This window comes from Metopolophium dirhodum, chromosome 3 (genome assembly GCF_019925205.1).
Source record: "Metopolophium dirhodum isolate CAU chromosome 3, ASM1992520v1, whole genome shotgun sequence".
In the NCBI taxonomy this organism is placed as follows: Eukaryota; Metazoa; Arthropoda; class Insecta; order Hemiptera; family Aphididae; genus Metopolophium; species Metopolophium dirhodum.
In genome coordinates this window covers 15845684-15859605 of record NC_083562.1, presented here as the reverse complement: position 1 = coordinate 15859605, position 13922 = coordinate 15845684, and the positions used below count along the sequence as shown (strand labels likewise).

Below are 13922 nucleotides of genomic sequence, written 5' to 3'. Positions count from 1 at the left end.
ATGTCATAATAATATGTATCAGTGGCCATTTATGTTTGCTGATGAAATGAACAATAGGTATACGTTTAAAAGTGGGCTAATTCATATCGGTATGTTTATACTGTAAATAGATAGGAGTGTTGGCATAAGATTCGAAGCACCTAGATCCACCACCACCACCGTCACCTCCACCACCGCCGCCGCAGTTGTTACCTATATCCCGACGCAGTCTCCGCGGTCCACGAGGTGTCCATTCACGCACTCGGCGGGTCCGCTGCCCAACCATGACCGCTGCTGAATTCTGGACTCTGTCGATCGGTTTCCATAAACGTATAAGTATTATTATTAGCCACGTTTAAACATGTTGTCAGTTTAGTTTGTTTTCGGTTCGACTGTTGTAATAATTTTTATTTGTTCGTTTATCCGTATTTCTTATATAAAAATAATCTTAATAAACAAATTTATTAAAGTTTAATACACGAGTATTTGCCCGTTGATTACGCTACGAGTGTTAGTAAACAACAAAGAATAAGCAGAAAAACATATTATATATTTAAAAGTATAGATACCTACCCAGCGCGTGCGCACGTGACGCTATGATTGTGAATGTATCCAAACTTCAGCAAATAATGAGCTTTGTGGTGAGTTAACATTATACATTTTATTCCACAAAATATAAGAAAAAATTGATAAAACATTTCAATCTGTACTGCCTGCTGCAGGTATTTTATATAATACCATATTTATCATATTAATAGGCTTTATGTTTAAATGTTCATTGTCATTTTTGAAGCCAAAGTTTTAGCCCAAGTAGTCCTGCAACTATATAGTTTTAAAAAAAAAACAAGTCTACATCGTCCGGCATATAAAAAGTGCTAATAATTAGTATTAATATATTAAATACATTGCTATAATGATGTCATACTTAATACATTTTTTTTAATAAAGTCATGAACCTTTTTATTTGTAAATTCCGATTTTTAAAAAATTATTTTCAATATACTTGTACTTTGTCTGTGTAAATTGATACAATTTCAGTTTTTGTGTATTTTGCTTATATAAAGAAAAATGTTATAATAGTTGACATTTTAAAATTATTTTTAAAAGGTATAAGTTTATGCGTATGATATAGGGGCGTCCTTCAAAATATTTAAATATGTACATTTAAATACAATTATTTTCATAGATTTTTGGGATTTTGTTTTCATGATGTATTCGTGGAATAAAAATGATAAGATTTTTAACATTATAAAGATAAAGCAATTTTTTTATTTCGTTTATAAAATTGAAGAAATAATTTTTTTAGTAGAGTGAATGTATATACGATAAGAACGATCAAACGACGTATTTTTCTATAGTTGTCCTCATTTCCCCACCGTGTTACTGTTGCTCTGCACTGAAAACGAATCGTTATTTTAAACAACTAGATACTAAAACAATTTTAAAATTATAATTATTGGTAAATGCATAAAATAAAGATTTTGACTTATTTATACTCATAAAAATATAAAATCAGAATATTTATACTACCTAACTTTACGATTTTTATTATGGCCATATAATATTATATTAATATAATAATTGTTTCGATTTTGTAAAAATATTTATTTCTTAGTTCTTACTAATTACTTACAACGCGATACAAGTTATTATTGGTATTTATTAATTTCCTGACTTTATTTTTATTATTTAAGATTAATATAATATTTATCCACGTATTCTGAATCCTTTTTTAGTTTATAGGGAAATTGAAACACAAATAAGAGAAACAAACGTAACTACTAGTGAACACTAAGATATGAATGTTTTATAAGTTATAACAAATTTGAGTGTATATGCCTCATCAACAATTAAGAAATTGTTGCAAATAATGACTTTTTTTCTTTACATTTATTGTTAAATTTCTAAAATTATTTTTGAATTCTGAGATATAATAATAACTTATGAATTTAATTATTTTTGTTATAATCTTAAGTAAAAATTTAAGTAGGTACTATAGGTATGTATGATTTCGATTTCAAACGAAATAAACCCAATATTTTTTTATAACTCGAAGAGAATTTAAAACAATACTTAATATTATTAGATCTATTGGCAGTGTTCGGATTAGAAAAGTATTTTTTTATCTAGATAAAGATAATGATAATGCAACTCAAATGTATCTAGATAGATATAAAATATAACTTAACTCATATTTATCTAGATAAAGATAAATACTTTTTTATCTAGATAAAAAAAGATACAATTTTTTTTTAAATGGGTTTTAAATTTAAGAATATTTTAGTTGTGCACTAGGAACATAATAATAATAATGATATAAATAAAAATTATTACATTAATTATAAACCATAAACTTGGTTTGAGAATCTGTATAAATATTTAAAATGTGTTTGTACAATTTCGCGATTTTTATCAATAAGCAATGTATCTAGATGAATTTATTTGGATTAGTAAAATAATTATCTAAGATGAACGTTTAGATATCTTGTAACTATTTATCTCATAAGTCCGAACAATGTCTATTGGTAGTATAATAAATAATAATATAGTAGTATTATAATTCATATAGAAACTATCTTCTCTTATATTATGCTTACGTCAATATCATTGAATGTGGACATCCAAATATCCATTCCAAGAACGTATGTTATAATTTAATATAATATATAGAATACATTTTATAATTTTGTAACTTGAGAGTACAAATGTAGGTACAATAGTATAAATGAATTTGTAAAATGGTAAATAATAATATGATAAATGGCTCTAAGTTAATACTTTCCGGGAGTTTAATCCATTTAAATAGTTAGCGTCCGATAGAAATAATTTATCAATTTCATCCATCTTAAAATCGAGTTAGCTACCGTGAAAAATCCGATAATCGATCTGCGGGAGTTATTTTTCACATTTTTCTGTGTTTTGCTTTTAATTTCACCGTATACAAAAATAATAATGCTTTCCAATGTCCGAGACAGCCTGCGGTCGGATCGAACAATTTCTGCCGGATATCATCCAACCGTACATCCTATGCGGCTGTCAGATACTAAACGGTTCCCAAAAATGCAATGCATATCGTAAAATGGAAAATAAAAATAAAAACGGCGCTGTACAATAGGCACAACATTAGTCGTAAAATGAACCAGTCGTTAAAGTCTATTAACCTGTAGACATTTTGATTTGTTTTCGTTTATAATAATGTACACACATGTATAATAATATATAAAAATAAATTATATATAGGTGGTACATACTATACATACGTTGCTATATGTGAATATTATTTTGGTCATCCGACAATCAAACATTAAATTTATTACCTAGTCGTTATTTTAAAAGGATTGGTCAAAATCAGGTATTTATATTATTATTCTTAAAAAGTTATTAAACGTTTTTACCTATATTTTTTGTGTTGTTATAAATTCCAAGTTATTTTAATGCTCTGTAAATATATAGTTTGAAATTTAAGTAATTTTTTTGAGCAAAAATCAGAAGATTGTGTAAAATATTCTATCTTAATTATGTAACATCATATTTGCATAAACCTCCTAAGTAAATATTATTCAAACTATAATTTATTTTCAAAAATATTTATATATTCCTCTATAAAGTTTAAACATGAACAAATATTAAATATAATTAGTAAATAAATTTAAAACACTCGGTGAAAACATAACACACTTATCCAGATATATTATGTTGATCAGTTTATTCAAACAACAGTTGAAATGTTCAGTTTTGAATTGCTACAGTTCTAATTAGGACTAAGATTAATCTTCTAAATCTATGTTCCATTGAAGATATTTTGTTAAACAATAATTAATATTAAATAATATGTTTTTATTTTAAAATGAAGGCAGTTTAATCAGTGGACGATTGCTGAAAATGCATTACACGCCATTCTAATATAATATGCATATAGGTGTGAATACATTATCAATTCACAATATTATGTGGTATGTTAAAACGTCGATGCTGTTTATAAATTATAATGTAGCTAGTACGAGTACCTAACAAGATATAGGTACTTGTATAAACTATTAGCGAACCCGAGCATGTAAATGATTACGTTCAACTTATCTCGTTTTAGAATTTTTTTGACGGACAAACTAACTATTGATGGTTCAAATCAAACTTCGTAGGTATTGAGCAATTGCCATTGCACAGAGACCAACGCCTTTCTCCACTGTTTGCATTTACTTTGACTTGTAAAAATAAAAAAAAAATGTAAAGCTTAAAAAGGATTACTATAAACAAACATAATATACAATATTTTCGATGAGAATTATAAGTCGTACACAACAATGAACCCTTTCGAGTCTTGATCGTTGTTCACGTCTTGTTCCTAATCGTTTCCTTTACTGACTATACTGTACCTACCTACAAGATCGGATACACAATCGAAACGTAGTTCCGTGGGTACTACGCGTCCTATTCCCGGCCTAACTAAACTTATTATTATTATTACTTACACTCAGCATTTGTATACCCAGTGCTATATATTATTATTATTATACTATACAACAATTACTAAAAAAAAGTACCACTAACGAGTGTTTTTAAATCCGCATCGTCGTCACAATAATCAGGTGAAACGTGATAAATATTTTCTTTTTTAGTGGATGGGTCGTTGATTGTTGGAACTATTATTATTATTATTATTGTTGTTATTATTACTTTTAATTCAGCACGTGGATTGTGTGTGCGATTGTACAAAAGACGCGTGCTTGCGTTTTTTCCCTTAAATCCTTCCGGCGCCAATCGTGATTTGCGATTATTCTCTCTTTTTATCGACGAAATAATTACGATAATAAATCGTATTACTATTATTATTATTAACGGCGCGATCAAATAACGTGCAGGACATTTCGTTTGGATACTATCGCAATGATTTTTATAATATCATTAAAGCGTACCTGTACTACCTATATAATATAATACTATTATAGTGGTACCTACCACCTACGTCAGTGAAGCAGTTTTTAATCGATTTCTAAATATTCTCATAATTCCTCTTTAATAGTTTCATGCAGAAAAAAAAACACTATATATTCCAAGTGCGTGCGTGAATATTATATATTGTACGATATCGTTTATCTATAAGAAAACAAACTTCTCATTTAAATAAATTACAGTCCATCGAGTTCGTTTACATATTATTATACGTATTATTTTACACTATGTGTTCATATTATATTATTATACCAGCTATATATGTGCCGACCATAGGTATCCGACTCGCCGAACTGTCAATCGTGCACAAATCAATCTCCCGCAGCAGCAGGAAATCTATTTCCCGTTATGTGGAGAAGGCCCAATCGGTTTAAATGACTAAGAAATCCTAATAACATGTAATTATGTTTATTATCTTGTCTCTCTGTGTACCGTGTACACACGATATACGACCATTCCGTCGAGCGATATCGACCATTATCGCCGCAGCGCTTTTTTGCAAATTGCAAACATTATAATATTATATAGATTACAATCCTTTTAGATATTATATACACGCACTCGAATTCAGACGTTTTTCTTGAATTTCGCACATTATTATTTATTACTGCTTTTTATTATAATCATTTTTCATTTCAAAAAGAAAAGTAGTTTTGAAACAATGCGGGAACAGTATTCAACCAGTTTCACTCCTTGTGCTTTCATGTAAATGTTAAAGTATAATCCTTAATTAGAAGTACAGAGACCTATATACAATAAAAAATATTAAAATGATATAGGCACGCCCCACAACCCATGTAAAACACGAATTCGACAAAAATTATAATATTACTAATAGTAATAATATTTTCACACTACGATCAATTTGAGTTATTTTTCGTTTAGTATAGGTACATAATTATGTTTCATGATCAAATCTATCTGTTTTCGTTTATTATAAATTTAATTATATACGTACCATGTATACATAATACATATACTATGTAAATGTGTATAAATAATTTAAACCACTTATAAACGAAACGTTTTATTTTCATAAAGTAAAACCTGTCAATGATTTACTCCAGATTGATATAATAATTAAATTCAGATGTTATTATCGTTCATCACAAATCAGATGTGCATTAATTATGCTAAAAATAAATAATATTGGTATATAATAAAAAAGTATTCGAAACTGTCCTATATTTTTTTTTCGAAAAAAATATGTACTCCGTAGATAGATGTACCCATCAAACTTATTGAGGAATAAATTATTGAATTAGTACATTTATAAACTATAATCCAATTAAAACTACAAAAACTCATTAATTTAATGAGTTGTGCTCGCTTAAAATAAGTTATATACATATAAATAAATATAATACGAGTATATTTTACATTTTATAATTTATATAGTTTATAGGCAATTTGAATTATTGTAGAATTTTAAATATACAAAGAAATAACTGAAGCCTAATAAATCAGCGAAAGTTTAATCGTTATTAAATGTTTTGATGAATATGATTGATCATTCTAAATTTTGATCAACTTTCTAGTTTAGATTTCAATTTGTGTTTTATCTTGGGTCACACCTACAAATACAGTTGCCATGGGTACCTAATTGACAATACATAATATTAAAAATTAAATTATGCTGTAAATGTTAGAACGATGTAAAATGAATCAACCTTCGTTCAAATAGAAGGTAAATACCTATTTAAAATTATATTTAGTTAATGAAATATAATCATGCATTTTCAATTTATAACTACGTGTTATTTAATGGCTGTACAGAGGGAATATCGGCTGTTCCGCTGTTATGTATATTTTTTTATGGTTTGATTGTTTCTATCATTGGGTGGCAAAGTTCTTAAAAATATATAAACGAAATAACTAAATATTTCTTCAGCAATCAGCATACCTATACCTAACTTATTTGTTTTTTAAACTGTTGCCAATAGTTTATAATTATACACGTTCCTTTAATAACCCTCGAAAATTGAGAACTAAGATTTAACACGTTGGATTCTATTCTTCAGTTAATGACGTTTTGAAACGCGCAAATGAAAACCATGGGCCATTGCGTGCCATTATTTATTGTTAATTAATTATTATCCAATAAGTGCGATTACCCACTCGAAATGTAGTTCCAAGATCCAACATTCATCAAGTGTGTGTGTAATTACGCATCGATAAGTGGCCACTGACCAACTACAATATTGATAGCAATTATTTCTAAATATTATCATATAACTATTATAAAGAATATTATTGAGAAGTAAAGCAGCATTTATAATATGAGGTATTAGCACTGAAGCGATGAGACGTGCGAAGGTGATTATTTAAATTTTATTGTGGTTTTTAAATGCAAAACGGAAACCATTGTCAATATATTTGTGGGCGATGATCGATGACTTAATATCGAATGTTTTCGGACAACGGTCGGTGAGATATTATATAGGTAGCAGCCATCATCAGTAGACACCGTAACCCGTGACCGCCGTCGTCGCCGCCTCGCGCCGCGGTGTGTCTTCAAAAATAGTTTTACTCCTAATTTAATTGGGAAACAATCTAGAAAGCAATCTAGACTTTCACAGAACATTGTTCGATTCTGTCCAGACAAGTTTATGTAACAGCCGGAATTTCTGAAAATTGCCAACATCCGTAGGTGATCGATTTCGATTGGGGCCGCGGCGCATAACGATTAAATTGCATTTTTTTTTACTGTCAAAGGGTGACTATCGTCGTCAATAATCGTCATACACCGTGAAACGTAATCACGTATTAGACGAAAAATATTATATCTATTAAAATAGAGATCGATCGAATATAGGATTTTTTTTATTTCAAACTACGAAAAAAAAATTGATGTCTTAACTCGTGCGTTTGTGTAGTTGCACTTATATAATATATATAATATTATTATATGTGGTCGTTCTCAGCTGAATTGAAATTGAGTCGAGAAACGCTGATCAAGGTGTTGTTGCTCAAACTCTTTGTTTGACGTTTGTCTTTTTTAATCTTATCTACTGTTATACATGTTTTTTTCGACAGTATAGGTAATGAACCGTATCTATATATAATCATTAATCAATCATAATCCATAAATGTTATAGATATATCACTTATTGGATTGTTTTACAGCTCTGACAGTTGCCGATATTGTGTAGAGTGTAGACTGCACAATATACAGTCATTGATATACACTGTATATTATACAGTGAGCGTATATAGAGCTAACTAATCACCGGCGTAATGGAAAATGAGCATTGTATAACAAATTCATTACAGTCATTATACTGTAGTTTTCCAACTGCTGTAGTCCGTAATTTTTATATTGCGTGTTTTTTTATATGGAATATGACACTGTGAAACAAATTATCGTTATTACTTATTACCTACTTATTATTAAATTCACTATAGTTTTTAGGTATTGATAATGAGTTAACCGTAAAGACCACAGTTCTAGTGTGCATCATGCGCACTGCGCAGGTGATGTATATAAATGAAATAGCCATATAACATGGTGTCATGGTCTAATTTTGTCAAATATAACCATCGAACAAAATTTAAATATAAAAGAAAAAAGATGATCTAATGTCATATGATATTATTAGGATATTGTAATATTGTGTACTATATAAGCTGCATGGTGTTACAATTAATGTTGACCATAAAAAAACTGTAACTTTGAAAGTGCTGCAGTGTACTTGTATTATCGTCAACACATTTTTATTAAACGGGTAAACGGCCTAACAGATATTTACGTAGGTACCTACTTATCTATTTTTAGGTGATCATATAATAGTATATTATGAAATATTTTATAGGTAAATAACATTATGTAATTGTGATTTGTGATATAATATTATAGATCATATTTACGTAGTATAGTGCTCAGTCTACAGTCTATTGCTCACAGATTACAATACGAAAATTGGTATATATATATATATATATATATATATATTTATATAATATATTTTATTGGCACTCGAAAAACACACTTAGAAACGTAAATAGCTCTAATAATATTATAGCATTGTGATCAAATCTTTAAGTAGGATTGAATTTCATACATTTCACGTATTTCAGATTCCGAGAGGACCAATAAAATATATATACCTACTACCTATAGTATAGTTTTACAATGGTGCATGTGTTTGTTTATAAAATAAATCCTAAACTTTTAGGATGGCTTCCTATATAATACCGATTCTATAGTTAATATTTACTTTGGTAGTCAAAGGTAGATGCACTCGGCATTTTTCAATCGTCAGTTCATTCAAAAAATAACAGGGAAAAACAAAATGTTACGGATAAACGACAATGTATAGACGAAGACCACACATCTCAATTAAATTCCTGCAGGCATTAACCGCGACTGATCAGGCGATGGACGTAAATGTAATAATGATTATTAATTTTATATAACTATGTATTTATATTATAAAAATAAATCATTTTGGCCTCGTAGAAAAAGTTTTCGTATATAGGCAAAGACGTAAATTAGCTAGGGGCATACACTCGTGAAAAACGGCTTTAGGTGAAATGATTTTACTTTTATGTAGATTTAAATTATATTATAATGTAGCACAAATGGACAATATAACATTTTGTACCCGTCTTTTATTATTATCCTAGTCTTGAGATTATACACCGACACGATTTTCAGAGTAGCTCTTCTTTATTCGACCGCGTATTGCACACATGCACACATGCACACACAAGAATATTTTGTTGATGTTCGCAATATGTATAATGTATATATATTATATATACCTATACTATATTGTGTATGTCCTATTATTGTATTATTATCATTATTATTATTATTATTATTATTATTATTATTATTATTATTATTATTATTATTATTTTATTGTATTTATGGTTCCACGCGCACTGTATAATATAATATACATAGATTGTATTGTAGCATCCGCTTCCGAGACTGCAATCATCGTTCTGCGCGCGGCTATTGTGAGGGACGGTTGGTACAGGCAAATATATCGGAACGAAACCGATGTAGCCATAGGTATACTAATTATATTGTAAACCTGGTGGCTGGTACATGGTATATAGTATATATGTTAGGAGGAACGCGTATTGAATATTATACGTACGTGATTTCAGTGAGTGTTATATTTGAATACTAAAATGTTAATTATATTATTATAGCTATACGCGCGTACACTAAATGGTTGGCTATATATTTTAGTTTGTCAGCAAGTGGTATTGATATCATATACTCTTATTATAATATCTATACTTTGAGTCGGCTGAATAAAGTTTGATAGTTTCGGTGAAGACAAAAACGCGTATACAAATTCACACAGCGGGCATATTATTACGATACTGCCTACCTATAAAGTACCGAAAACGGATAACATAATATCAACGGGGAATAAAATAATACATAATATACAATTAAATTATACTATTCGTCATTCTAGCTCCAATTGAAATAGAAAGTCGAACGAAAAATTAATAAGTACATTAATATTACAGTATATTAGTATCTATAAAACAAGCTTATTGTTATATTTAATATTCGATTGAGTTATACGTATTATACCTAACACACGTATATAACATAATATTGGTTTTGTATTGTTTCGATCCACACGTCTTGTGCAGAATTTCAAAAATAATAATAATACCTAATGAAAGTAATAATTGTTAATTATTCGTACATGGAATTGATTTCATTATTGGCTTTCTATCTACAATACCACGCAAGCAGTGCATGATTTCACAGTGGTGGTCAAATGATTTTGTCATATGGGATATTGCTGATTTTTTAACATGCTTAAAAATTTAATTTATGGTTTTCAGATCATAAAAACATTGATAAAAAGGTCATGGGAGAATCCACCCCCCCCCCCCCCGTTTGACCACCACTGTAGAGTTATATTCTTAAAAAAAAAAATTATTCAAGTAATTATATTTTATATACACAGGTGCTAGTAAAGTATTATTTGGAAACGAGGATTAAACACGTCGATAAAAGTTAATCACGAGTTTCTTAAAAACAATTTTACAATTGTATGCATAAAATTTAATTTTAAATATTATATTATAATATATTTAGCATTTAATATATTTTGTATACGTGGAAGTAAATAAGCTTGTTCATACATTAAACTTGTGACGAATTTCTATTATAAAGTCATTACTCATTAGGTACCGAGACTGTGTCTACAATGCACCTGCATAATATTATTATGCATTACTTAATTTGTGCTGGTTTATTGTAAGTGCAGTGGTTTTTTTTTTATTAATATAATAAAATAATGTACCATATAAATAGTGACAGTGGATACTGAATAGCCACCAATTAATAACGAACCTAGACACCTAGTATTTTCACGCTTATCGTTGGCCATTATATTTATCAGTAATATATAATATTATAGTTTATATTATTATCTTTATGAAAAATAGACAAACGCCAAAATGTCAATCTCTATTGTTTGAATAAACGTATACCCACGATATTATATTTCATCATAATATATTAAACGCTATCTATATACAATATACCTATATAATATGGACTGTATAGTGACGTAATTATGAATTTGTTCTGGGCTAAAATATCAGAAGATGTATGACGCGTACAGAGGTGTCATACCTACCATACGGCGGAAAAAATTATCTCGATGTAGTGTGGAAATATATTATAACGTATATAAAAAAAATAGAATTTAAGATTAAATTTGCATGATGTATGGCAAATTCAGTTTAGATAACTATTATGATGAGAATCGAAGAATATCCAAAGAACATTTTTTCTATGAAACATAATATTACAATAAATATTTAAGAATTTTAAGTGGATACGATCTATAGATACCTACTTAATTTTCTCCGTCTGTTTTACGCGTTACGCAGCATGAATTGGCATTTCGTACTTCCACGATTCATGACTGTGACCAGCTTTGTTGTGATCAGCGTACACGGACTAACTAATATATATTTTATATACCATTAACTATAAATATATAGGTATAATACATTAACTTTGAACTTACTTAAATGGTACCAACTGTCCTACTCATTATGTCAGTACCTACTTTGTTGTATTTGTATCAACAATTACATGTTTGCAAAACATATCTGATTTTATATTATTTTTCATTATAGCCTATGGGCACTCGTTATATTATTACTTATTAATGAATGAATTAAAGAATAGGTACATAAGTATATTTCAAACTTCATAACATTTGTTTTTAATATTTTTAATAAACAACGCATTTTTCGTTTAATTTTGTTCAAATTCACTAAAATTGATTGAGATTATGTGTTAAACGTATAATAAAATCACACTAACTGTTATTCCTTTTACGCGAATACTGAACATAGTATTTAATAAGCTAAAAAGAAATACATTTTCTATAATTTTAATGGAATGATTAAGTTTTCAAATAAATTATCAACGATTTAAAACAAACGATTTAGACATTAAAATGTGTATGCAATAGTATATTTTTATCTCGACGAAACTAAAAAACTACATTTTAAATTTTGAGAGGAACGATGAATGCAATGATGACGTGTATTTTATTTTTTATTTTTGTGTCTGTCATCGCCTTTTAGGACAGTAAAAATGCTTGGATATTCTTCAACAGTATCTTTTCTGATAGGAAAGTGAATCTAGTTGGTACTTTGGGAGGGGTCAAAAGTAAAAATTTCCCAGTACTTTTCAAAAAACAAAAGTTAAGGAAAAACGGGAATTTTTACGCAAAATCGATTTTGGTTTTTGGTGCAACTGTTAAACAAATGACTGTAGGTACATGAAATTTTGACTGAATGTTTATATTATCATTTTCTATACACCATAACATTTTCCAAATATTTTGACTTCTTTTGAGCTGTTTACGAACATTTTTAGTTTCCATTTAGTTTAGTTTTTTTTTCTATAAATATCAATAAAATTGTATTTGTTGGTTAAAAAAGCTTGAACATTTAATAGAAGGCTCCAAGTATATTGTTTCAAAGGCAGATGAAAAAAATTAAAAATCCATAATCACAATTTTTTTCGATAAGCATTTAAAGTTCAAATATTGACAAAATACGTAAAAATGACGAAAATTTCCAAATTATTTTGAGTTAGAAATTCATAAAAAAATTTCTTTTCGAATCTAAGATTTTAAAATATAACACAAGATTCCTCATAAGTTTGTCTAACTTTAAAAAAAAAATTTCTAGAAGAAAGTCGAATTACATTTTTATGACCGTTTGAAATTCATATTTTTTCAACATTTGATATTCACTTGATTTCTCTTGAAACGATTTTCTTATTTAGTTGTAATTAAAAAACGAATGACTGTAGATATTTGAAAATTTCACTGTTTATATTAGGATTTTCTATACACGATAAAATTTATAAAATAATTTGACTCTTTTTGAACTGTTAACGGACATTGTCAGTTCTCAATTGTTTTAGTTTTTTTTCTATAAATATCAATAAAATTTTATTTGATGGGTAAAAAAAAGTGAAAATTTAATGCAAGGCTCCTGATATATTGTTACAATAGCAGTAGAAAAATATTAAAAATACATAGCACAATTTTTTTTATAAGCATTTAAAGTTTGAATTTTGTCAACATTTATCAAATTTAAAATGTAATAATTATTTTGTAGTTAAAAATGTATAAAATGTTCAACTTTTGATTAGATTAAAATATTTTTGATGAGTTTGAACGTAAGATACACTATTTTATTTACATCCATGTATTTTAAGACATATTACTTATATGTGCTTGTATATTTGTAACTTATGTAATGATTAATAACTAATAACTAATAACTATAATATATTATATTACAATGATTTATGCATTCCTACTTACTATGTCTACATAGTAATAAACTAATATATGTTTAGACGTTCAAAAATAGTCACATTAATATAATAAATAGTAATATATTAGACTTAAATTGTATTGTATTGGTCATGTACTAATATTAATACGTTAGTTTTCTCTTCGTTTGTTTTGTAG

General features: G+C 28.0%; 1 protein-coding gene across 1 annotated transcript in view; it reads left to right on the top strand.

Annotated features, from left to right (window-relative positions):
- Positions 1–209: 209 nt before the first annotated feature.
- Positions 210–13922, top strand: part of LOC132940134 (uncharacterized) — a 35677-nt gene continuing 21964 nt past the window's right edge. The window contains exon 1 of the mRNA XM_061007565.1: positions 210–620. Coding sequence (XP_060863548.1) covers positions 576–620 — 45 coding nt within the window. The 5' untranslated portion in view covers positions 210–575. The remainder of the gene's footprint in view (positions 621–13922) is intronic.